General features: G+C 54.8%; 1 protein-coding gene across 1 annotated transcript; it reads left to right on the forward strand.

The window, feature by feature from the left end:
* Window positions 1-1,670: 1,670 nt before the first annotated feature.
* Window positions 1,671-14,907, forward strand: LOC138682654 (adenylate cyclase type 10-like; the record flags this gene model as incomplete). Its single annotated transcript, XM_069773918.1, has 18 exons — window positions 1,671-1,760; window positions 2,078-2,166; window positions 2,737-2,928; window positions 3,043-3,164; window positions 3,802-3,878; window positions 4,196-4,385; window positions 5,287-5,339; window positions 6,777-6,930; window positions 7,643-7,835; window positions 8,363-8,449; window positions 8,925-9,208; window positions 9,833-9,969; window positions 10,858-10,974; window positions 12,020-12,274; window positions 12,972-13,310; window positions 13,564-13,606; window positions 14,105-14,327; window positions 14,710-14,907. Coding segments are annotated over exons 1-18 (2,838 nt in total), but the record flags the coding sequence as incomplete, so codon positions are not given.
* Window positions 14,908-25,763: the final 10,856 nt, after the last annotated feature.

Genomic DNA, 25,763 nt, shown 5'->3' on the forward strand with positions numbered 1-25,763 from the left:
TGCCAGTGCCCAGGGTTTGGCCCTCCAGGACGATGCCCTCCCACAGGCCCATCTTCCTCAGCACGTCGGCCGGTTTCTGCTGTCCCTGCCACTGAGCGCGGGTCGGGGAGAGTCAGGTCTCAGCAGAGCCTTTCCCTTTCCCTCACTTTCCCCAGGGGATGCTGTGCTGGTGCTGTGGAGAGCACCACCCCAGGAGCTGGCTAAGACCATCAGCCTGGTGCTGCAATGTAGCCGGCAGATCCAGAGGAAGCATAGGAATCGTGACACGCACGTGGGTCAGAAGATCCAGCTGAAGATGGGTACGGGCGCTGTGGCACGGGGTGCTTCTCGGTGGCAGGGAATGGGGGGATCCGTCCTGGGGCTAGTGCCAAAGGAAAGCATCTGCGAGCATTTAAGGGGCCAGCTGTAGTCTGGGCGGGGATGGGAGACCAGGCCTGCTGGGTTTGCGTGCATTTGCAGATGCAGAGGAAGCTTAAAGGCAAAGCGGGCGTCAGATCAAGTATGAGGGTCCTCGAATGTCTGATTTAGCACAAATGTCTGTGGGAGGTAGTTATCTTTCCATTTTTTCCGGTGGGGGCAGCTTTGCATCCTTTGCCCTGCTGGATTCTCCCCTGCCTCTCACAAAGAGCAAAGGGGAGCTGCTTTGCACATGGCTCGGGGAAGGGCTTGGGCAGGCTGTCGTGTGTGTTGTCAAGCAGACAGCTACAACCTGCCTGCACGCTAGTAGGGCAGGCAGTGATCAAGCCCGCCTGGTTTGCCGGGCTTCTGGGCAGGCTGCTGGGCTCCTGGGCAGGCAGCTGGCTAAGACACCCGGCACTCTCAACACACTGTCTATTTCTAGACACCCGTTTCAGGCACCTGTGTCAGTATGCCCCTGAGTAGGATGGAGGATGCCCTCCCCTTCCATAACGCCAGTCTCCCCACTGGGCTTCAGCTTAGGTTCTGAACAGCTGAGATGCTGGGAGCTGTAGAGCTCAAAATCTTCCCTGTGTCAGCGCTGCTTCTCCCTCTCTCTCTCACCAGGGATCTCTGCAGGGCCCATGGACCTCCTGGTAGTCGGAGACAGGAGGTGGCAGTACTTCTTGATCTGTGGCGAGGCCCTGGATGAAGTTTGTGAGGCCGAAGCGCTTGCGAATGCAGGTGAAGTAATCCTCTCAGCCACCTCCTGGGAGCTCTGTGAGCAGCACCGGCTCAGGACCAGGCGCCTTGCAGGCGAAAGAGCTGTGAAGGTAGGTGGGTGGCATGGCCTGTAGAGCCATTTTGAGGACCCAGACCTGGACATGAAGGAGGGAGGTGTCAGAAGGCTGAGGAGCTGGATGTGGAGAGAGTTGGAGCTGTGGAAGTGGGTGGGCAGCTGAAGCTCTTGTCCTTCCCTCTCAGGGGTAGCAGTGGGCTGGGCTTGCTTGGTTTGAGGGGTCGGGAGGCACTGGGAGGGTTTTGTCCCCACCAGCAATGTCCTCTGTGGGTCACGGCGCTGTTGTTGACAGCTGGGGGATGCTTGGGTGATGCCTGCCCAGCTCCGGTGCTTCTGAGGAAGCACTGCTGTCCCATCCAGCCAGGTGGGCTTGTTCTCCCCTTTCCTGGGCAGTGACGGTGGAGGGCAGGCTTTGTCCCCTGGGACTCCTGGGGAGGCCAGTGGCAGTGCCTTCACGCCGTGTGTCTCCAGGTTACAGGCATGGATCCGATGTCTTGGTCAGAATGCCAAGACGCTTTACGCAAGCTTGTACAACACCCAGGGAGCCACCGCTTGGAAGGGGAAGGTGCGTGCCAACTTCGCCTTGTTCGCGGCTTGCCTGGAAAGGTGGGGCCTGGCTGCTTCAGGGGCCAGAGAGGAACCACCTCCGCCCTCTTCCTCCTTTCGGTTAGCACTCGTGCTTTTGGCCCTCGCGTGCATCAGCTGGGGCAGTGGCTGCTGCTGCCTTCTCCCTCCAGGGGACAGCACTGCCGTGAGCATCTGGAGGTGGCAACATGAGCAAATGCAGAAGACTCTTTCTCCCCCGTTTCCCGCGCCAGCCCCTGCTTTCCAACACCTCGTAGTCTTGTCCTCCCAGCGACCACCTGCTTTTTCTCTCCTCAGGTGCCATGAGACCTGCTCTTCTCCTGCCCGGTGGCGCTAATGCGTACGACGTGCTTAGCAAGTACATATCGGGAGCTGCTCTCGGGAAGGTACATCCAGGCCACCACTGCTGGGGGCTGCATTTTTGGAGGGCAGAGGAAGTGGTGCATTGCAGAGATGGAGTTCTCACGAGAACAGACAAAGAGAAGAAAACGCACCCTGAGAAGACAACGCGGGGAAACTGAGCCAGGGGGCACTGGTGCCGCACCATTGCGTGTGTTGACCTCAGAGAGATACGGGTGGTGGGAGGCAGACTTCTGTCTGTCTGTCTTTTCTGTGGGTATGGTTCTGGAGGTGCTGCGGTCGTGGCGGTGGGATAAAGGGGAGGCTGCACTGAAGTCCCCAGAGCATCCCTGCGGGTCGCCCCTCATGTCCATACCCGTCCCAGGATGGGGTGGTACCGGAGCACCTTTCTCTCCTTTGTCATTTGCGTTAACGATTCGGTATCTGCCTGCCACAGGCTGGGCAGCCTGCCCGCCATTTGCGCTGAGAGGAGGAATTAGCCCTTCCTCGGGGAGTACCTGCTATTGCCAGTATGCCTGCTCTCCCTCGGTATCTGGTATGGGGAGTAAGCCCCCGGGAGAGCAGGCTGGTGAAGCCATCGTGCTCTTGTCTTCCAGCTTGATGACAGAGTGCCGCTGGACCTCTTCTCTGAGCTACGGCCGGTCACCAGCGTCTTCGTCCAACTGCAGTTGACTGCAGGAATCAGCACAGTGGACATCCGCACCATCATCCACGATGCCAGCAGGATGATGCTAGAAATCCTCTGTCCTCACAAAGGCGAAATCAACAAAATCGTCCTGTTTGATAAAGTGAGTGTGTGGGAGCAATCGCTTCCCCCCACCCTGAGGGGGTGGGCGGTGAGCAAGAGGGAGAGGCTCCCTCTTAGGCATTGTAGCAAGATGTGCTGCATCCGTCCTTGGCAGGGCTGCATGTTCCTCCTGGTGTTTGGCCTCGGTGGAGAAAAGCTGCGCTACGAGAGCATTCACGCCTTGCAGAGTGCTATTCAGATCTTCAATTCCTGCTCCACGATGCTCATGGAAATAGAGTGAGTGTGTGGTGGGGGTGCATGCTGCCTGGGATGGCGCAGGGGGGCTTCCCAGAAAGAGACGTGTCTTCTAGCTTGCTCTGCCTTGTCCCTGGCAGGAAGGAGGCAGTGCCCTGAGAGGTGGCAGGCAAGCCCCGGACTTAGCCCTCGGCAGCCAGGCGGAGTCCCGCCAAGCACACCCTGCTAGCCACCGTGCTGGAGCGAGCCCTTGCAAGGGCAAGAGGCTCCTTGGTGCCAGAGGCAGGCCCTTCTGGGCGACTGGCCCATGAACAGGGATGGGGTCCAGCCACCTGATCTCAGGTTGCTGCCATCGCAGGCCGTGACATCGTGGGTGCCTTCTTCCCTCCCTCTTTGCTCATGAGAGGGCTGTGGCCTTCTGCAGGTCACAGCTCAGGGAATGTGGCCTCAGGGGAAGTGTCCAAAACATCCCACATGCGCTCTACCCCTGTCCTTTGTCCCTTGCAACGTGGGTATGTTGCGCCCCTGAGCTCTCCACGTCCCCAGGACCCGCGCTGTCAGGACAGGATGGCAGGTGGCCCAGGCTAGCGCCGAGGGGAGATGCGGGAAGGGATGAATCTGGGCGGGCAGGACTGCGCCTGGGGCGCTGCTGAAGCTGCACTGTTTCCCTGTGTGCCAGGGCAGTGTCTGTTGCAGTTACCAGTGGGACGGCGTTCTGCGGAGTCACCGGCCACCCTCTGAGGCATGAATACACAGGTAGGAGGCGTGTGTCTGAGGCGCGGGAGGCTGGTGTGGGCCTGCTTAAGCATAGCACTCTGGAAGAGGAAGGTGGGCTGGGAGAGGGCTTTCCCAGCAGCCGGTCAGGAGCGGCCCGGGCAGTGCGGGTCCTGGCCCGTGGCAGGAGAATGGGCTCTGTGGCCGTTTGTTCCCCTGGGTTCTGCTGATCCCGCTGTGGGGTTGGCCTGTGCTGGAGGCGAGGCAGCCGTTGGCCTGGAAGGGCGCCACGGGGCCGGTCGCACGGGTACGTCAACGCACGCTCTCGCACGCTCACTCTCTCTCTCTCTCTCTGGCAGTCATTGGCCAGAAGGTGAATTTGGCAGCCCGGATGATGGTGCACTACCCTGGGCTGGTGTCCTGTGATGCAGTGACCTATGCCTCCTCTCGGCTGCCCCCTTACTACTTCAAGGAGCTGCCGGAGAGAAAGATGAAAGGCCTCAGTCATCCTGGCACTGTCTATCAATATGTGGGGATCACCAAGAAGAGGTGAGTGACCTCCGAGAGGGCTGGACGAGGGGATTGTGGCATCAAGGGTGCAGCCTTGGCCAGCAAAGAGGAATTCGGCAGAGAGAGACCAAGCTGGTCTCCCTTGCCTGTGGCTGAGACGGTCAGAAGCCCTGGTGCGGGAGGCTTTTTGCCTCTCTCCCCTGCTGTCTCCTGCTGCTAAGAGAGCGGGAGTGAAGCCACAGGGATGGGGAAGGTTTGTCTGTCTTGGCAGACACAACCTGGCCTTGCAGGCTCTGTCCAAATGGCTTTCAGCTGTGCTTGCTCCACCACATGCCCTGGTAATGCTGACCCAAGGAGGTTTTTGGGACAAGCCGCTTCTGAGCAGGAAGCTTTGGGCCAGCCTGGTTCCCATGGGGAAATGTGGACCGTGGGAACACACTTCCTCTCATGTCTTCCTGCTGAAACCTCAGCTTTTCCTCTGGGCCAGGATTTGACCTTCTCTTTGGATGACGGTTTGAATGTTAACATTGCCATCTCTTGGAAACTGCAGGAGGAGTTAGGCCAAAGGTGCTAGGTGCTTGGCATCCCAACCCGTTCAGTGACACAAGTCCTCCTTTCCGAGACACTTGTTTCTCTTGGCCAGCGTGTGCTAGCCAACAGGACACCCTGGCTCCTTTCGCATGTCTCCAATGGCCTCTGGTGGTGGACTCTTGATACGTTCTCCTGTCCTGCCGTGGCCGTTGGGCTTCTTTATGCTTGAAGCTGTCCTAGCGTGCAGCTTGAACTTTGGGTGGGGGTGCATACAGGGGAAAACATGCTGCTCGAAAGACAAGCAGGTGCACGAGGAGCACATCCTGCCCCTCCATGCCAGGCTGCTTCTCTGTGTCCCCTGGCTTCTCACCAGCTAACTGACTTGTGTTTTCTTTTCCCCTGCTTCTAGCATATTTGGCATGGGTCTTGCCAAGAAGAGGTCAGAGTACGCCCCCTTACTGGGTAGGTGGAGAATGCCTTGCTCTTCTGAAGCCCACTTTCTTCCCCTTGGTAACTTTTAGTGCCACGCTGGGACGGGAGAAGCTTTTGCCAGGGATGATGTTGCTGCAGAGGCCCTGAGGAAGTGCGGCCTCTCTCGGCCCCTACTTGGTTGATCTCTGTGGGGTGGAAAGCAGGGTGAGGCGCCTGGTGCTGCCTTGCCGTGCTCCAGACCTGGTACGAAGGTACCTTTGAGCTACGGAGCTGCTGACGCCTGGGGGCTAAACTGATCCCGGTCTTTGGGATCAGGAAAGCGATTGCCTTCTGCCAGTCTGACGGAGAGTTCCGGTGGTGGGTTCTCCCCCTTGTACTCCTCACAGATCCTTTCTTGGCAGCATCTGGGCGTAGACAGGGCAACGTCAGGACCCAGGGGGTGCCTTTAATCCCTCGGTGTCTTGCTGGAGGTTTTGGGCCCTGTTTCAGGTTAACCCCGGGAGGCAGCTCAGCCCCACAGAGCCACTCGCTCCCCCCAGCGGGATGGGGAAGAGAATCGGAAGGGTAAAAGTGAGAACAGTGCTGGGCTGAGATACGCACAGCTTAATAGGTAGAGCAAAAGCTGCGCAAGCATGCAAGGCCAAATCAGGCATTCGTTCCCTGCTTCCCATGGGCAGGCAGGTGTCTAGCCGTTTCCAGGAAAGCGGGGCTGCATCATGCGTAACGGTGACTTGGGAAGACAAACGCCGTAACTCCAAACGTCCCCCCTTCATCCCTCTTTCCCCCAGCTCTTCCTGCCAAGCACCGCATCGTATGGTAGGGAATAGGCCTTTGGGCAGTTGGGGTCAGCTGTTGTGGCTGTGCCCCCTCCCAGCTTCTTGTGTGCCCCCAGCCTGCTCGCTGGCGGGGCGGCGTCAGAAATGGTAAAGGCCTTGACGCTGTGCAAGCACTCTTCAGCAGTAACCAAAACATCGTTGTGTTATCAACACCCATGTCTGGTCACAAATCCAAACCATAGCACCATAGGAGCTATCACTGAAGAAAATTCACTCTAGCCCAGCCAAAAGACACTGAAGATGCTGCCTCAGCTCCCAGGAAGTGCCCTGTGGCTCATGCTACAGCGAGGAGATGCTGCAGCGACTCGCATCATCTCTTCCAGTCTTGTGCTGGATCACTGCGGGGAGTTGCATGGGGCCGGCTGAACCTCTGTGTCTGTGGGAGGGCAGAGGGTGGCGGGACGGGGAAGAAGGCATGGAAGCTGCACTGTGGGGCAGGCGGGCCCGCTGCCGCTCTGAGGCAGGCAGAGGTAAAAAAGCTGGGATGAGTGGGCAGGAAGGAGGCCTGGCTGTAGGCAGGCTGGTGGAAGTGGTGGCGGGACAGGCAACTGCGGTGGAGGGTGCCAGCCAAAGTGGCATCTCTCTGCTTGTCAGCACACCCAGCAGCTGGTTTTCTCGTTTGTCTTCACAGGTCGGGAGAAGGAGATTGACCTCTTTGGCAGCTGCTTGAAAGCCTATGAGGACTTAGGACAAAGGCACATCCTGGCATTTGAGGGCACGATGGGCTCCGGAAAGAGCCACTTACTTACTGAACTGGCCTATTTAGGCCAGGCTGCTGGCCACAGGTACAGGTTTTTGACCTCTAGCTTTGGGATGCTGCCCCTGCCCATCACCTGGCAGCCGTAGAACATTCCGTCCCCTCTGCCAGTGCGCCTGGCCCTTGGACTGCAGCCTCCCGAGAAGGCCTCCTGGAGACGCTCCCTAGGAGCACTTGCATGCTCTGCTCCCGCCTCTACATCTCTGGGGAGTTGGAGGTGGCTTCTTGAGCCATGGCCTTTCCTCCTTCACCTCTGGGCCAGGCACAGATAGAAGGAAAGAGCCCAAGCCCGATGCTTTTCATCTGACTCCAGACGCAACAGACAGCAGGGTGGCCTGTCTCGGAAGCCCTGCTTGCCCTCTGCTCCTTCCCAGAAGGAGCACCGGGGCAGAAAAGCCTTCCTGTGGTCTGGGAGTCAGGCTGCTAAGGTCTGGAGCCCAAAGGCAAACCCACCACTTGCTCCATCCTTGCCCCTTAGTGAGTCCCTCTGCAGGGGGGACGTAGCGAGACCTGGACCGGCGCTGTGGAGACACAAGAGTCTGGAGCCGGCTCTCCCAGTGGCTTGGCAGCAACTGCCCCTCTGTGCCCTTTCTTGTATGAGGAGTGAAAAGCTTGGCCTCCTCTGGGAAGCACTTTGAGACGAGTGGGTGAAGAGCCCCCCCCAAGGGCATCTGCACCCCTTTTGTGCTAGAAGGCTTGGGCTGTTGGGGATCTCAGTCCCCTTTGCTTTTGCACGGCAGGGTAGTTGCCATGGAACTGCTAGAGGTCAACGTGAGGCAGTCCTTCTCTGCCATCCGTATGCTGATGGCCAGGGCCCTGGGCCTCCAGGACAGTGAACCGTGCGGTGCCAGGCAGTGCACGCTGCAGACAAAGCTCCAAGGGACAATTGAAGAGAGCAGCTTTTGTCTCCTCAATGACATTTTCCTTGTCGAGGTGAGAGCAAGAGGCCTCTCTGGCCCTGGAGAAGGCCTTCTCATGAGCTTTTCTGGGTCTGATGTTGTGCGGGCGCGCTGCTGGGAGTGCCTTAGCTCGGGGGTGGGAATCGTGGGGGTGGTAGCACAGGTTTCCCATTCCTGGGCCCTGGGGGGCTCCCTTTCTGGGGCGAGTTCATGTCCTGCGCTGCATCTGGCGGTGCCTGGTGTCTTGTTCAGCACCTTGGAAGTGGCATTGGAGAGAGGCTGGTGCTGGGCGCGTGGTCTGCTCCAGCCAGCCCAAGCCTCCTACAGGCAGAGAACCAGCTCTTCAGCCCACGCCCAAGCCCCAGCTCTGCCAGTGATCCTCAGCAGAGGGCCTCTGCTTTGGGCTCCAGGTGCAGCCCCCACTGTGGCTCCTTGCACCTGTGCTGGGGAGAGGTAAGGTGCTGAGGCCAGCAGAGGCAGTTTGCTCTGCGGTCTTGCTTGGCGGGTTCATGTGCCTAGCCCCGGAGCGATGCTTCTGCCTGACTCTGCTTTTCTGGCCAGTTTCCCGTTTCGGACAAGGTTCGCGACATGCGTGGAATTGAAAGAAAAAAGGAGTTGCACTCGACTTGGGCAAAAGTGCTGGAGAAGGTGAGCCTTTCTCCTTCCTTCCTTCCTTCCTTCCTGCCTTCCTTCCTTCCTTCCTGGGTCAGAGAAGGAAAACAAGCCTGCTGGCTGCGGGCTCTGCACCACAGCAGTGTGAGCCGATGGGAGGACCACACGCCCGGGCCATTGCCCTTCAGGGCCTGAGAAAGCCCCCACCTCCCCCCTCCTCCCTGCAGCCCCACAAACACACCCCATAACTTTCCTCCCGTCAAGTGTAGCCTGGACAAGGAGCAATGGCTTCTGCATTCCCTTGCCCAAGCTGCCTCCTTCTGCAGGTCAGGTGGTGTTAGGTGTGACCTTAAAATCTCAAAGAAATTAAGAGTCAGTAAGCTTCTGAGCAGGGAAGCGGCTGGGGAGAGACTTCAGAGCATCCTCTCAAGAGACAGAGGCTCAGTCTCCTCCCCTGCAAGACACTTGGGATTCCACTGGATTGCCCTCAGAACATCCTGCTTTTTTTCAGACCATTGGAGGAGAATTTGGCATTTTCGTCATCGACAATGCCCATTTCATCGACCCTGCCTCCTGGAGTATCATGTCACCCGTGCTCCGAAATGTCTCCTACTTCATGGTCATGAGCTTGGCGCCGGGCTACGCAAGAACAGAGGGCTTTTGCAAAGCTGCAGCAGACAACACAATGTCCCAGAAAATCACCTATCTTCATCTGGATGAGCTGAAGCCTTCAGCTGTGGTGCAGGAGGTCTGCCAGAACCTTAAAGTGGACAGCATCTCCAGGGATCTAGCGAGGTAAGTTCGAGGCAGGGGAGCTCTTCCTGAGGGCTTGAACCTATGCAGACCACGGACGGGAATCAGCCCCCCCGGAAAGGGAGCGCAGGGCCACTAGAAGCATCACCGACTCTAGCGAGTACTCTAGGAGGTGGGTTGCTTGTTATGCCTTGTCCTGGCAGGCGTGAGCTGAGAGTGGGCCACTGCCGAGACACAGAGCGTGGGAAGTGTCAGCCCTTCGCGGCTGCACAGAGAGGAAGGGAGGAAGAGTCCCGAGCCCAAGTGTGGCTGGGCTGTGAAAAGGCCTTGGTCTAGGTGGCCAGGCTGTGGGGGAGATTCCCTGGGACAGAGGCCTGCCCTGCTGCCAGAGAGGATCTAGGCTCCTGCGGAGAGGAAAGGCAGGGCTCGCTGCTCTGTGCTTTGGCCGTTGGCCGCAATTCTTTTCCCATGGACTTCAGCGAAGGCCGGAGGTTCGGGGGGGCCCAAAAGCCCAAGCCAGCAGAGGACTGTCCCATTCAAAGGCGAGGTGCAGCTGTGACAAAGATGCTGGCTACCCTGTATTGCCCAAGTGACTCGCCGCCCACCTGAACCGTGTTTCACTTTACTCCTCTTGTGGTGGTCACTGCTGCGTCTGCTCCTGTCCAGGTTCCTGATCCAAAGAAGCTCGGGGATCCCGTATTACTGCAAGGAGCTGCTGGGCTGCCTTCTTTGCAACAACATGCTCTTGTTCCGCACCCGGAGGCGGGGTGAAAAAGCAGAGGACAACTGGGAGAGCCTGATCAGTAAGCACCTTTGCTGCTGACTAGCGAGTTGCTGTGTTGCTGTGGCGCGTTCTCCGCAGCACAGTCTTGCCCCATCATTCCCCCGTTGACCTGGGCAGAGTCAGATCTTGCAGCAGTGCAGAACGTGGTCTGGCGGAGGCGTGGGCTCCTGCGTGCCTTGCTGTTGGGACAGCCAAAGCAGGGGCTAGCGAGTTGTGGTGGCTTGGAGGGGCCTAAATTCTTGGGGCGGGGGTTGGGGGGCTAAAACACAGGGGAAATGGTTCCAGAGCACACCTGTTTCTGGTGTTTCTTAGGCATTCTAATGGGCACGTAGTTTACCCTGGCCCAACGCCAGCTCACTTGAGAACAAACCCCAGCTTGAGGCGAGCGACGGGCCTGGGAAACTTTGAATTCAAAACCATAAATCCCCAGAAGGGTGCTGGTAACGGAAGAAAACGGTGGCAATGCCACCGAGAGCGCCATGCCAGCCAGAGTGCTGTGGCCTTGGGAACAGCCAGGGCTGATGCTGCATTTTGCATGATCACTGGCAATTTCCCTGGCTGTGGAGGTAGCCCTGTCGAAGGCAGCAATGCTGCTGCTTTCTGTCGCGGGGCGTTCAGTTGCCCCCCAGGCACTCCAGAAGCTTTGACTGAGGGGCTGTTTGGGAAAGCTGGTCTGAAGGCAGAACACCTGTCTGTTCTGGGAGGGCTACGCAAAGAAATGCTTGCAGTGGTAACTGTTTTGCTGTGCTTAATGACCACGTTCAGCACGTGCAGGTCTGTGCGCTTGCACTGGACCATGTGAAGTGGGACTTGTCCCATCTCAGGGGAATTTTGAAACGTTTGCAAGCCGCAAGTTACTTTGCAAATTGCCTTATTCGTGTTCTCCTGCTCCACCCAGCTTCTGCAGTTGAGGCTTCACCCCTCACAGCAACCTCGAGCTCCAGCGCGGGGAATGATGGCACGGTCTGCATCATCAGACCAGACGTGAACCCGGAGAACACGGTGCTGCCCGCCACCTTGAAAGGTGAGGGACCGAGAGCCGCTCTGCCGGCTCACGGCTGTGCTGGGGCCCCTTCGTGGGGCATTGGCTAGAGGGAGGCTGGGCATTTGTGTGCTGCAGAGTCACCCTCTCAGCTTGGGGGCTCTGCTGGGAAGGTGGCTCCAGTGCAACCAGAAACAGGCCTGGGGTTGCGGGCAGCCATTTTCCCCTCCTGGGTGTGAACCAGCTGTGAGCCTGCTGGCTGCTTTCCAGCAGCAGGTAGGAGAGAAAAGGCTATTGGTGCAACACTAGAACGGCTCCCTTTTCTCACAGAAACAAATCCTTTGCTGGGAAAAGTCTTTGACTTGCCGCTGACTCAGCTGTGATCGCGACTTTGCCCTCGCTATTCTCTTTTTAAGCTCCCCAGCTAACGGCGCTCTCAAGGCACTTAATCCAAACCAAATCCATTGTTTTTTTCTGTGGATTGGCACGGAAATCCCCCCATACCAGGGGAGCTGGATGGGGGAGCTGTCAACGACTGTCCCTCCTCTCTAGCCATAGCCATTTGTATGAACCTTGAAGAAACGTCATGCTAAAGCATTCCTGCTATTACGTTGTTCTGTCCCATCCCCGCCCCCCCCCCCCCCAAAGAAAAAACCAAAAGAAAACCAAACAAAAGGCATAGTATTGTCTGGCCAAGTCAAGAGAGCCATTGTGGGGAGCTCTGAGTCCACCTCTGCGGTGGGGAAGGTTCTCTGTTTTCTGTGTGCGCTGTTGGGCAAAACCCTACTCCAGATCTGGTAGGGCGCATCATGGACGCATGTACCTGCTGGATCCTGCCCTCCTCACCCCAGGTGGGCGAGTGTTTGTTTGAGCGTCTCGCTCTTCCCCAGGCCTTGTGGCCTGCGATTCCAAGAGGTGCGGAGCCATTTTGAAGACGCCTGCCCTGGGTTGCAATTGCCCAGCAGGTGCAGTGCCGAGGAGAAGAGGCCAAAGTCTACCCCATTTCATGTGTTGAGACTTTCCAGCCTCTCCAGCCTCAGCATGGGGAACAGGCAAGAGAGAAAGAGGTGTTGCTTCTTTTTGACAGAGATTGCGCTGGCCCAGCTGGACGGGATAAAGCCACTGAAGCAGACGATTTTGAAGTTTGCAGCTGTCATCGGGCCAGTGTTTACCACCCAGCTGCTGTCACACATCCTTCCTGATGGCATCAGGCACAAGATGAATTGCTTGTTGGACATGCTGGTGAGCGACAACATCCTTAAGTGGCTGAAAACCACAGAGGTGGCAGAAGATGTCCGAGATCCTACCAAGGGGCCAGGCAGCTCTCGGCAGGCAGAGAGTGGTAAGTGGCAGCAGTGAAGAGGCCAAGGGAGCTCCCAGCTGTGTCCTGGTGGGGCTCGCCAGGGCATGGTGCACTTCCCCCCTCTGCCCCAGTAATGGCTGGGTGGAGCTCAGGCAGGCATGGCGGTTCGGGATGGCTTGTTCAAAGATCTTACAAGTCAATCTCAAAGAACGCTAGCTTTGCGCTGGAGGGAAGCTCCCACCAGCTGTCCCAAGTGCCTCTGCTCCTCTGCCTTCAAGTGCTGCTTGTAGTGCAGGCACGGGAGGGCATGTGCAATCACCGATATCCTCTCCCAGCTGCCTGCGGCATCCGGATCAAAGATGCCCTCCAAAGTGCCCCAGGGCCTTTGAGAGGCTTTTATTCAGCTTTGATTCCCCTGTGGTGCAGCAGGGGAAGCTCAGGAGGCTGGGGACTGCCTTGCCAGGAGCGGAGAGAAAGCAGTGGCCGGGGCTTGCTTCGGCTGGCGGCAACGTCCCCACCTCCTGTCTGGAGCACAGCTGAGCACTGTGTCCCCAAGGCTGTGCTAGCATCAGCAAGGCAAGGCGGGCCCTTTTGCCTCGTCCTGCAAGGCTCGGTGTGCAGCAGCGCTGGTTTGCGGCTAAGGATGCTCACCAAGGCATGACTTTCATGCCCCGGCTGGGATGGCCCTGAGCCCTGGCCCCAGCTCAGGCTGATGCAAAGGCCCTTTGCCCTGCAGGTGTGGAGAGACCCTCTCCGAGCAAGAAGACCACGGAGCGGCAGTCTGGCGTGCTGGTCTTCTGTGTCCCACTGCTGCGGGAGGCTGCCTACGAGCTGTGGCCCGAGAGACAGCGGGTCGCCTTGCACCGCAAGTGCGCCGCCTTCCTGGAGCGGCACGCGCACAAATGCAAGAGCTGCAGCCAAGGGGACTTTGTTGCCTTCCACCGCTTCACTGTCACCAGCACCCAGGAGGGAGGGAGCAGTCAGGGCCCTGCTGAGCAGGGCGACCCTCACAGCTGGGAGGCCTTGGTGCTCGCAGGAGAACAGCTGAAGAGGGATAGGACTCACACCCCTGAGGGTATGCTGTGCACCATGCTTCACAGCCTGGGCCCTCCAGGCCCCCAGGGGGGCTGTGCTGGGGATGGGGTGGGAGGACATCTGCTAGGGACGAGCCCAGGAGGTGAGGATGGCCACTGCAGACTTTCCGCAGCGTGTCGCGACCCTTGCAGGGATCCTTGCGATCCCCAGCCCGCTGGGAGAGGGAGAGTAGTTCTTCCCCTGTGGTATGTGAGGAGGTATCTAACCCCCTGTTTTCTTTCCTGATGCTGCAGGTGCTCTGCAGCAGCAGCAGGCTTTCCTGGAGGAGGATTTTGGGTGAGCAGACACGGTTTTGATGATTTTGGAAGGCAGTGAGCTCAGGGTGTCCAGAGGAGACAAAGGAAGCGCCGCCATTTGGCTGCCGGTTGTGACTGCAGCTTAGGGAAGAGGCTTTCTGTGGGGTGGGAGGTGGGAGGAGATGGCCATGGAGATGAGGGAGTGCTTGAGGAAGCCTGTGGGCTCAGAGCGATCCTCACACTACACTGGAGCAGCCCCTGCTTTCCAGTTCCTACAGAGTAGCACTGCAAAATCTGCAGGGGAAAACCTGCCCCGGGGACTCGGGTGGTTTGCCTGTGGGAAGAGGTGACAGAAAGCCCAGCTTGTCTCTTTCTCCCTACCTACAAAGCACCTGTACGTGTCGTACGTGCCCATGGCCTCGTGCTCTGCTTTGAACAAAGGGCTTTTGATGCCGTCTCTGTGGGGAGAAAGAGCAGTACAGGTGATGCCTGTGTATTCTTTGCTCTCTTCTTCTCCTGGGAACCGTCCTCTGACTAGTGTGGCAGGACGGTTTCTGGCAAAGAGTGAACAGACAGCTGAGCTGCCCAGCAAGACCGACAGGAAGCACAGCGGTACCTGCTCATGTGAATGCAAAGCCATCGTGGAATCGGTGCTTGTGCCTTTGGCTCGCCACTACATGGCGATGGGCGATGCCGCCAGAGCCTTCTACTACCTTCTGGAGTCTGCGGCTGCCTACCTGCATGTCTCCAACAGCTACATGGTGAGTTGCCCTGCTTGCCAGCACCCACTGTGCACAGAGTCCTGCCTGCCTGCCTGGCCGTTGCACTAGGGCATGCCTTTGCGGCACCTTGGAAGGGAAATGCTGGGGTCAGACCCTGACTTTTTCCTCTGGTGTGCCTCTTCTGCGGCAAGAGACACGAGGCACTGTGCCCTTAGCACGAGGGGCATTAGCAGGGAGGCAGTCTGAAGGATCACTGGTGCCTGTCTGTGCTCTGAGACAGTGTGACTGTGTTTGGGCGGGCGTCACCAGGGGGAGAAACAGGCCCTCTTAAGACAGATGCCAGAGGCAATGATGAGGGAGGACAAGGCTGGCCGTGGGCTCTGCACCCACGCTCACCTGCTCTCTGTGTGCTTGCGCAAAGGCCCTCATGAAGCTGAACGAAGCGGAGGTCCTGAGGAACTCACTAGAGAAGAAAGCAAATGTGATAGCCTGCTTTGAAGAGGCCACCTTCTTCAGCCTCAAAGGGGAGGTAAGAGACGGGCAGGTCTGGAGGGATCTCCCGGGGGACGGAGCTGGATGCCTTCCGCGGTTGCAGGGGATATCCCTGGCATCTCCAGCCACTTGGGGATTCCTGCAGTCTCCTGGGCAACTAGTCCATAGCAGGATGTTTCCCTTTTCCTCTGCAGGTCTGCTGGCGTATGGGGCACATGAAGCTGGCAAAGAAAATGCTCAGGGAGGCTTTGAGCCTGCTCGGAAGACAATTCCCCCGGACCTCCATTGGAGCCTTTGTCAAGTCTCAGGTGGAAAAGTTGCCGTGTGCCTCTTATGTTGCCAGAAGAGTATCCTCCCTTCCGCAGGAGGCCCGGTAAGAAGCAGAACTGAGAAGCCAGGGGAGGAAGAGCCATTTCCCACCTGGTCCCAGGCACCCCGGCCCAACCTGCCTAGGCTTGAGGCCACCCTGAACCTGACACATAGGCCTTAGCAGGACCGAGGCAGTAAGGAGCCACGTGCGGGTAGACCAGGGGACGGCAGAGCCCCACGCTCCCTCCCTCCTTGCGCCCTGCTTTCCCCCGGCCCTGTCCCATTTAGCACTGCACAGCTAGAGCCTCTGGGCCAAGCAGTTTCTCTCGTGTGGCAGGAGGAAGAGGCTAGCCCGGCTGCTGCGGCAGAGCTGCTGTCTTTCCTTACTGGAGCACCTCTTCAGCCTGGAGGGCACTTCCAGCGGACGGACGTTCTCCCGCCTGGCAGCGCGCATGAAGGCCAACACGGACAGGGCAGCGGACTCCTATCGGGCGGCAGACTCCTGCCACAGATAGACTTACAACAGAAGGGTGGCAATGAAGTTACCTCCTTAAACAGCTCCGTTATTATGACCTTTGTAGTCGGGCCTTTCTTTCTTTCTTTCTTTCTTTCTTTCTGAGGCACGGAATGGGACACTGTCTGGTCATTTCTGTTGATGGCTACTGTGGCGGCTCCATCAGTGATGGCTACAGCTCTCTCGCAGGCCCTGGTGCAGGCTCCTGATGGAAGACGCTTCTGATTTGAGGTCACATTAAAACCAGAGGCCTCTAAAACCCTAGCCCTCTCTGTTGTTCTTGCTCCTCACCACCTACGTACGGTCAGCCGGCTACTGCTGCTCCCTGTCTTTCCCCCCGCTAAAGGGGAGGGGTTCCCAGGGTTTGGGGGCTGTCACGTCCCAACTTCTCAGGACAATGACTCAGCCTTGCCGATTCCCAGGTCAGGATTAAGGTGAAACAACACCAGGGATCCTTTAACTCGCAAAACTCAACTTCTCTTCGCCCACAACAAGAATTGGCATGCTCACCGCAAGAATTCGTATGCTCACAACAAAAATTGGCATGAAACTGGGTTGGCAAACTGTCTAACATGTGATAACCATACATCACCAAAGATACACTACAGATACACTTGCTTATTTGGGAATCAGTTCGGGGAAGACAATGAGGAGAGCCCTCCCGTTGAGTCACGAGGTTCAGAGCAGACCCCCTTGCTTTCTAGGCTCCTTCTCAGAGAGGAGCCTAGGGGCGGCTGGGTCTACTCTTAGTCCCAGACTTGGTCAACTGTTTATGCCTAAAGTGATGAGATGGAGGCATCATGGAAAAGGAGAGGGGGCAGGAGGGAGGGGAGGGAGAGGGAGAGAGAAGATGATTTCACCAGTCCTGGGTCCAGCATTGGTTCAGTCAGCCGAGGGGTCCAGTCAGCCGAGAGGTCCCGTTGCAGTGGGCTTGCACACCTGGGGCTTCAGTTTGTGTGTGCTTTTATCATCCTTGCCCCTCCTTTGGGTGGGCACTCAAACTCCTTACGCTAATTAGGTAGCCTTTGGGAAATAGGTCTGGGGGCTTGGGGGTTGTTTGGGGAGTAACTTCCCCTTGCCTGCAGATGTGATCTTTTGCCATGCGTGGTGAGCTGCCCTGCTCAGCACATCAAGAGCAGCATATCAGAACAGGGAGCTGTGCACCCTCTGGCATGCCCTGCCCTCCCCTCCCTCTCCTGTTGCTGATGGGGTGCTGATGGGCTGCTTTTCACCTGTGGTTCCTTGCTGGGCAGAGTTCCTTGTTATGTCCTTAAGCAGAACTTGCCCCACCACAATGTCTGAGGCATTAACTTTTTCAGTCCCTCACAGGGGGTCCCAGGTTTGGGGTCCCCAGGGTTTGAGGGTCCCAGATTTGGGGGCTTCCAGGGTTGAGGGATCCCCAGGGTTTGGGGGCTCTGGCATTTGGGGGCTCCAGGGGTCTGGGGGTCCCAGGTTTGGGGGTCTCAATCGTAGGGGAGGGCCTGGGGTTTGGGGGTCCCCGGTGTTTGGGGATGCTGGGTTGGGGGAGTTGCAGGGTTGGGGGGGGTCCCAGATTTTGGGGCTCCCATGTTTGGGCGTCCTGGATTTGGGGGTTCCTTGGTTGGGGGTCGCTGGGGTTTGGAAGTCCCGGGTTTGGGAGCTCCCAGGCTTGGGGGTCACCACCTTAAGGATCCACAGAAGCGGCGCCATTGAGGTGGTTTCTTCCTAATCCTGTAACAGAAGAAATACATTGTTCTTCTTTGGTGTGGCGTGCCAGCTTCGTGGAGTTACCCCCCAGCACCCATCTCTGCGCAGACATGAAAGAAACACATTTCTCGGCTCTGCGTGTAAGATTGGCTTATTGCGCACCGGGTACCGACCCCCGCTTGTGGGACAACGCATCTGCAAGTACAGTACTGACCCAGATATGAAACAGAGGGTGCCAGTTAATCCCAGGTGCCACATACACTGCACCTTCTTCCATCGCCTCCTCTCCACGAATCGTTTTCCAGTGCCTTCCACCTCATCCCAGCTCAGCTACCTGCACTCTGGCTCAGGGCTAGCGACCCTTGGGGCAGCAGCAGGAGCTGCTCTGACCCTGGTGCTGGGGTTGTCCCTGGGGCTGAGCACTCGGGCCCAGGGCTGGTGAGCTGGGCCATGGCAGGGCCCAGGGCTGATGAGGTCTCCCCCAGGCCCATCCACACTGCCAGACCACCTGCCCCTGCAACTGTAACCGCAACTGTAACTGGCCCTGGCCCCTGGCCCCGGCTGCCCCACCCCGTCTCTCCCCCATTTCTCCTCAGGCCACTGGGCCTCTGCCCCCTCCGGCCCCACCCCAGGCCGGCAGTGACTGACAGGCCACCACCGGCTCTGCTGATTGGCTCAGCCGTGGCCAATGGCACACTTGAGAACAAACCCCATCTGGAGGTGCGGGACAGGCCCAGGAAACTTGAATTCAAAACCATAAATCTCCACAAGGGTGCTGGTAACGGAAGAAAATGGTGGCAATGCCACCGAGAGGGCCATGCCAGCCAGAGTGCCAGCCAGTAGGAGGGAAGCACTCCTCCCCTATCCCCAGCCTTACAGTGCAAAACATGATGCACACAGCAGCCCCTCTGCCCTAACCACGTCCCTGAAAAACACCACCTGCACTGTAGGATCAGGACCAGTAATTCACTCTCCTCTCATCCTCCCCTCTCCTTCCCCTATGAGTGCGTATCCTCTTTTCCTCCTCAGTATTTCCTTCCAGCAGAAACACCCAACTCCCTCCCGCATCCTCCTTCAACTACGGAAAACACACCCCCACAAAATCAACACTTAAGTGCCTAAGACAAAGACTTGCAGATGTCACCTGCAGGTCCTAAACTTGGGACCAGAATTGCTCATTAGGAAGACACAGGTACACCTCAGGATGTACACAGCCTCAGGAAAATCATGCTTCAGCTGAGCTGTAAGAGATTCACACATCAAAGAGTATCTCAACAGCTATGAGGACTGAAATTAAAAACCCTTCACATTCTCCAGTCTGACACCACTGTCATACATCTGTGTTTGACACGAGGCCAATAAAGGCTTACTCTAATGCAAAACTCCTTTAGCTAAACTGTAAACTAATTGGGCTGAGAAGGTAAAGAACTTGGAAACACACAATGCTGAAGCATTAGACCCTCACACTCCCACCCTGCATCTTCAACCTCATTTTCCTATAACAAGTTTCCAAATTAAGGTATTCTCAGAAGCAGCAACAGGACATATTTCTTGCAGTGCTTTCACCTGCTTGTACCCCACTCTGATCCATTGCCAGCCCTTGAATTGCTCTGTCATTTCCTCACTTTGCTCCTCCAGTTGCAGTTATTCCTGTAACCAGAACAGCAACGGCTCTTAGGGCAAGAAACTTCACACAGTTAAGGGACTGGCTTTGTAGTTTCAGCTGTAAAGTTCTAAGCAGTAACTTCTCCCCTCACTTGGTAAGGAAAACTCGGCACAGTGTGGGTAGTTTAAAAACAACCACCACCACCTCCCTAGAATAAAATAAGCAAGCACTTCTGCACCTGCTAGGACTCCTGCATCACCTGGGGCACAACAGGAAGCCAGAACCTCACACTTGGAACCTGCACCGCTGATTGCCAAGAAATCTTCCCTGTAAATCCAGCAAAGAGAAGCCAAACAAGCCAAACAGTTGTCAAACACTTCTAAAGCCAGAAAGGGAGAAATGTCAAGAAACAGGACAAGCACCCAGCTAAGGCGGCAGCAAATTTGAATACCATTTTAAGAGTTTTAAAGACACTACAGTAAATAAAGTACAATCTTTCATCTGCTAACTCTGCAGATGCAGGCTATACAGAAAACAAGTGCTCAGGTGAAGGAAGAGGATGAAATTCTGGAGAAGAACAGCAGATACAGAAGTATCTTAATCCTCAAGATACAAAAAGCAGCCAAAGACTTGAAACAGAGGCAGTGAATATATCCCCATAATGGAGTTCAGGAGTCCCCCTCATTAGGGAAGACGCAAGAGTCACCCACAGGGTCAATGTAACCTTTGTGGACAGACTAAGTCCAGTAAGATCACTGGGCACACTCTTGCAGCGAGTCTTAAAAATGGATCTATGTGGAAAATTAACAACTGAGACTAGCAACAAGCACCAATTAACTATTCTTTGGCCATTTACTCCCCTTGGACTCACGCCAGCAGCACTGATGAGGGAACCAAACACATGGACCCACTTCTTTACCACAATCCCAGAAAGCACCCAAGGAGAGCACTAGCAATTCTCCTGGGTGACTTGGTGGTACAAGGGAGAAAGCTGGAGGAATTCCCAGGAAGAAGGTGTTTGGTGAAGATGCTGAGCACCACCCTCATTGCTGTGCTCAAGCCAACACTGCAAAGTAGCTTCTGCTTCCTCAGGAATGTCCATCAGGTTAACACCCAATTGTTACTGAGGGGTTGCTGCCCAGTGCTTGCAAGCTGGGTATTACCGAACCCAGAATTAAGTCACTCGTTTGATTACATGTGATCACGAATACTGAAAATGTAATACCCAAAGATGCCCAAATTAACATGCCAGTCTACTGAAAAGAGCTGAGCCATAAAATTAACTGCTCCCTACACTCACCAGCAGCGCAAGAGCTCCCACATGACTGAAAAGCCAACGGCAGGAAGAAAAGTCTGAAGGTCTGTTACGATTAAAGTTCTTTTCTCTCCTTCAAGTGCCTAATGTGAGATATACCAGAGCCTGTTCCTCTCCCCTCTCCCAGGAATAGACCGTTACTGTGTAATACCATCAGTCAAACATGGGCAAGGGCAACTGCCCACTTCTACAGGCTGAGCCAGCCTCAAAGGTCTACCCGGTCTCAAATAAAGCAAATCGAAGGTCTCAAGCATGGCTTGACAAAATGCCAGCAAGCCCATTGCTGCTTGACAGAGGTCACCTCTGCAAGTACAATATTGCTACAGTAAAGATTGGGATGATTTGGGGTGGAGGAGGCAACCCCAAACACACCATTCCAGAGGGCAGGCAAGAGCAAGGGAGGGAAATCATTAAGGAACATTGGGAAAGATAAGACGGTCTGAAAATGGGCATGCCACTGGGTCTCAGCAGAGCACAGCAAGCTGTTCAAGAAGCTATGGAAGTGCAGTCACAAGACTCAACTCCATCCATCACAGGGGTCTATCTGCCATTTCAACAACAGGCTGCCCCCAAATCACCTCCATGGGGAGCCTGGAGATTCCCTGCCCTACGGCCATTCCTGCCCTTTGATGGGAAACCCCTGCCTTTCTCACCATGATCCTGGATTTCAATTCCAATGTCTAACCCAACAGGGCAACAAAATCAAATCAAGTAAGAAAACCTGTCTCTTCCTCCTATCACTGATCTTTGGACAGTTTGCATATCATCACCTTTCTCTGCCTCGATTTCTAACACTGACTGGACCTAAAGTGACGGACAACCAACCACAAAATATTCTGAAACTTGGTATCTGTATGGCTACAAGCATTTAAAACCACTGAAACAGGCTAGAAATCAAGTTCTCTCTGGCCCCATTTGTTTGCAGGCTTGCAGCACTGTCTAGTTTGTTTCCAGTTTTTCAGTGGGATGTTCATACAGCAACCAGGATGAATCCTCCCCATGAGAAGTTCTCTTTGCAAGAAAGTGTGGGAGCAGCTCGAAACACCTGGCATTTGAATCAAGAGTGAACGTTAGAACTTGTTGTGCTGCATGTTTGCCAAGCCTTTGAAGAACTAGTTTTACAAGGTCAGGTCGAAGGATGGCCTGGTGTATGCCTGGGAAGATGTGGCTGAAGACAGTCACCAGTATGTGTATGGAATGTTTTTATCTTTAACTCTTCTGAGGACTGGCAAACATCCCAGCTGAGCCAGATATGCGCTCCTGTGTTAGTAGTATTGGCTGTATGCCGTTAGTTCTTTCTAGACCTTTGCTGTAACATATAAGTTTGATCCTTTTGTGAAATAAATGGAATCTTGTGCAGACAGCTTGAGTGCTTAATTCAGTCACCGCAGAAAGCACCCTGAAAGCAGAATACACAGAAGCAGGTGAGACTTGAGGAATTTTACATCATTGTCCAGATTCTTCTGAGATTTGTCCAAAGCTTCTTATGCAGGAAAAAAAGGAGGAAAAGGGCTCTCACACTACCAGGCTTTAGGACCACACACTGAGGTACTTGGGGAGACCAGAGTCAGCAGAGAGGGAGACTTTCCAGGGGTGCCTCTACAGGAACCTAGAGACTCTGCCGACTCTGCAGAAAGATCAGCCTCTGTGTTTGGAAGCCAAAGCTCAGTCCATACAAATACCCTTTTTGCCCTTCACCCAGACCTGGAATATGCTTCAATTAATAGATCAACATCAGGGCTGGGATTTCCAGATCAGGAGTTTTCCTTTGGCACAGGTGACACTCAGTGCCTAACTAATAAATTCTGTTTCAGCACAACTGGAGGACACTCAAGTAGACTCAAGTGTCTAGTTTCTTTAAAACAAAACAAAACAAAACAAAGCAAGCAGCACCTCAAACCAAGCCCAAATAAAAAAAAACTAAGCAGAACATGTTCCCTGTGACACAGTGATCTTACACAGTAGCTGGAGGAGTAATCCTAGAAATACACAGCCTGTCATACTTACACCCACGACTTGCTGCTTCTCTGTATACTTCCACTTTTCAAAGCCTGTAAAATAACCAAAGCAGTATGTTGCCATCACAGAACAACACAGGCACCATTATGACACCTTTAAAAAACAACGAACAACTCCAAATGAAATTGGAGAGCTCCTTCACTACCCCAGGGGATATAATTTGCCCCTTTTCCAAGAAAAGCCTGAAGACTCACAGACACAGCGCTGTGAACTGATTCCGTTTAAGCAACCAACCCACAGGGGAAGTAGGTTTATGAAACACCACAAGAAGAGCTGTTCATGAAGCACCCACGTCAGTGCTCAGTGGGAGTAAGTTGTACTTCTGGGACAGGTGCACCTCTGGGAGAGCTCTTCTCTAGCCAGGATTTCCACCTGGAGGGGAGGGAACTGCATTCCTTTTCCTTGCAGGATTTCCAACCAGCTCTCCACTACCAACTGCAAATTGAGCCTGAGGCTCACTGCTTGGCATTACTGATGAAGATACTGAGTACAGAGACGAGAGGGACCACAAGGACACAGGCGGACTAGCTCCAGGCAGTCTGGCAGGAACTGTGTAAGGGACTAGAGCTACTCTGCAGTGGTGGCTGTGACCTCCAGCAGAGACAGGAGAACAGAACATGTCCCAGCCTTGTCTGTATTCTCAGCTTCAAGCAGCTGCCCATTTGGCACCAAAGCAGTGGAGTACAGGCACACTCTGCTCCACCAGTGACAGGGGCAGGGCAAAGGCATTCATCCCGGCAGGACAGAGGCATCAGTAACAAGCTGAGAGTTTGGTGCCTGCCAAAAGGCTACGAGCAGCACCCTGGAGTCCTGCAGCTTAGCTGAGCAGTAGGGAAGACTGTCACTCTGGAACACACACGCTTCACAGCTGGACCTGAAGGGCATCGGACCCATTCTCCCTACCCAGTCCCACAGAAGTTCAAGGGAGTTTCAATGCACAAGGCAGCAGGGCATTTGGGGAAAGACTGAGCCTCTCCTATAGCAAGCAGGATGACAGCAGGTGCTAGCGCAACATGAGCTAACAGCAAGTTACCTTGCTACATGGAAAGTTTCTAGCTTGCGTTAGTGAAGTCCGACGTGCACTCTTCAACCTTGGAGAGAAAAAAAAAACACCCCACAGTTCATTTATCACATTGGCTTATTAGAGGAGATGGTGTCATGACCCAGACTGGACAGACCAGGGAATCGTGTTTAATTCAAAATTCCCTCGGGCTAAATTAAGGTGAAACGACACCAAACGATCAGTTAAAGGTTTTATTTATGACAGAAGCAAACGGAACTGGGGAGGCGTGGTAGTAGGTGACAGGGTTTCTCACAACAGGAATTGGCATAGGACTACTTCTGTAAGCCATGTAATCATATACATCAATTCAGGGAATAAGGAGATCCCTCCCGTTGAGTCACAAGGTTCAGAGCAGACCCCCTTGCTTTCTAGACTCCTCCTCAGAGAAGGGCCCAGGGGCGGCTGGATCCACTCTTAGTCTCAGACTTGGTCAATAGTTTATATCTTGAAATGGATGAGATGTAGGGATTGTGGAAAAGGAAAAGGAAAGAGAGAAGACAGAGAGAAAGATTTCACCAGTCCTGGGTCCAGCGTTGGTTCAGTCAGCCGAGGGGTCCGGTCAGCCGATGGGTCCAGTTCCGGTGGGTTTGCACTCCCAAGGCTTCAGTTTGTGTCCTTTTATCATCCTTGCCCCTCCTTCAGGCCGGCACCTGAACTTGTCAGGTTAATGAGCAGTTTGCGAGCCTTTGGGGTTGGGGGTCGTTTGTGGAGTAACTTCTCCTTCCCTGCAGACTTGGCCATTGTTTGATCTTTGTATCAGAACAGCTTATCAGAACAGGGAGCTGTGCACCCTCCAGCATGCCCTCCCCCTCCTGTTGCTGATGTCTGAGCTGATGGGCTTTTCACCTTGGTTCCTTGCTGTGCAGGGTTTATCTTTAAGCAGAACTTGCCCCACCACAATGGTTGAGACATTAACTCTTTCAGTCTCTCACAGATGGCCAACCAGAACAGCTAAAATGGGAAAAGTTTCCACAGCCTGGGACTAAAAGGATCCTGGGTTGTAGGCAGGTTATGAAGAACCCATGAGCTACAGCAGCAGCACACTCAGCAACCTTGGCTCATCTGGAAAATGGAGAGATTTAGTTAAATTTGAATGACCAGAACACTCATGCCCCTAGCACCCATTTTCCTTCAGCACCTCTGCAGGCCCTCCATGTCATGTCCCCCTGCAACAGCCATGCTGCAGAACAGCCTACGCAAACTCCAGCTTTGCAAGCCAATACCTGGGACAGGCACAGAAGGAACAGAGATCCATTTTTGCTCCTGGCACTGCTGAAAACTACAATTCAAATACAAATGCACTTTTGAAGACTCCTGCAATCTGCAGTTTTGGACTTGATGGGCAATACTCCTGGGGAATCTGTCCCTGGGCTCCAATGAGTACAGCTTAAAATCACCGTATTCCTCTATGTATAAACAGTGTCATTATGATACCGAAAAGCCAGTTGAAGAAACCCTCTAAGAGTCGTTTTGGAGTTTTAGAAAGCAGGCATTATTTATTGCAGTGCTGGATACACGGAGGATAGTTCCACCTAGCGTGCATGCCACAGCTTTAGCACAAACAGGTTATCTAGAATAACTAATTGCATATTAATCGAATTAGTATACATATACAAAAAAATAATTGCAACTGATTATCTTAGTACTGCCTACATCCGATCATGTGCAATGAAGGATCCATTTGAGTCAAAGGGCTGCTTTTGCAACCACCGACCCATTTGAATTTCTTGTTGGCTGTCCTTGAAGTCTTTATCCTTGTCCTTGTTCTTTGATCTTGAAGCTTAACGCAGTTTCAATCACATGTGGTCAGTTTCAGCATTGTTCTCATCTAGCGTACAGGAACATCTAGTCATATGAGCAAAGAACTGCAAAACTTAGGAGTAACTACCTCTGCTAGTTAATTGCTTGGCTATACCTTTGTCTGTTGTTTCAACTGTAGTGTTAGTGTAAGATTTCTAATAATTATTTACCAAATCTCACTTTTACAGTCACCTAGCAGCAAACCAGTTTCCACAGCTGGTACAAAATATTAAAACCATCCAAATATTTAGACGTGCCATACAGAATGTATGGAAATATGCTATCAGAGGTGTCTGAGGGGCAGGGAGAGCACCGGGGGGGGGGGGGGGGGGCCCCCGAGCCCCGGAGCAGACTCGCTGGCAGGACTCGTTAGGCACGCGACTGACTGAATAAACGCTGGCCGCCCATCCCCTTTGCCCTCCGGGCTGCGTTTGCGCTCCCTTTGCACGGGGTGAGGGGCCGTGAGGGAGCCCAGGGGAGGAGGAGGTGAGGCGCTGGGGGGTCGGGCTGTGCCCCCCCTTTCCTGCTGGGCTCCAGCTGTTGGAAATATTCTGGTAAAGAAATCAAAATTGAATCACATAGAAGAGTTAGGTTTGATTACGAAGTAAAATTGTGAAGCATGACGTATAGGATCGTTAAGTTTGAAACGTAGCCATAGAAACTTTAGGAAC

The sequence above is a fragment of the Haliaeetus albicilla genome, chromosome 29, assembly GCF_947461875.1.
Source record: "Haliaeetus albicilla chromosome 29, bHalAlb1.1, whole genome shotgun sequence".
NCBI lineage: Eukaryota > Metazoa > Chordata > Aves > Accipitriformes > Accipitridae > Haliaeetus > Haliaeetus albicilla.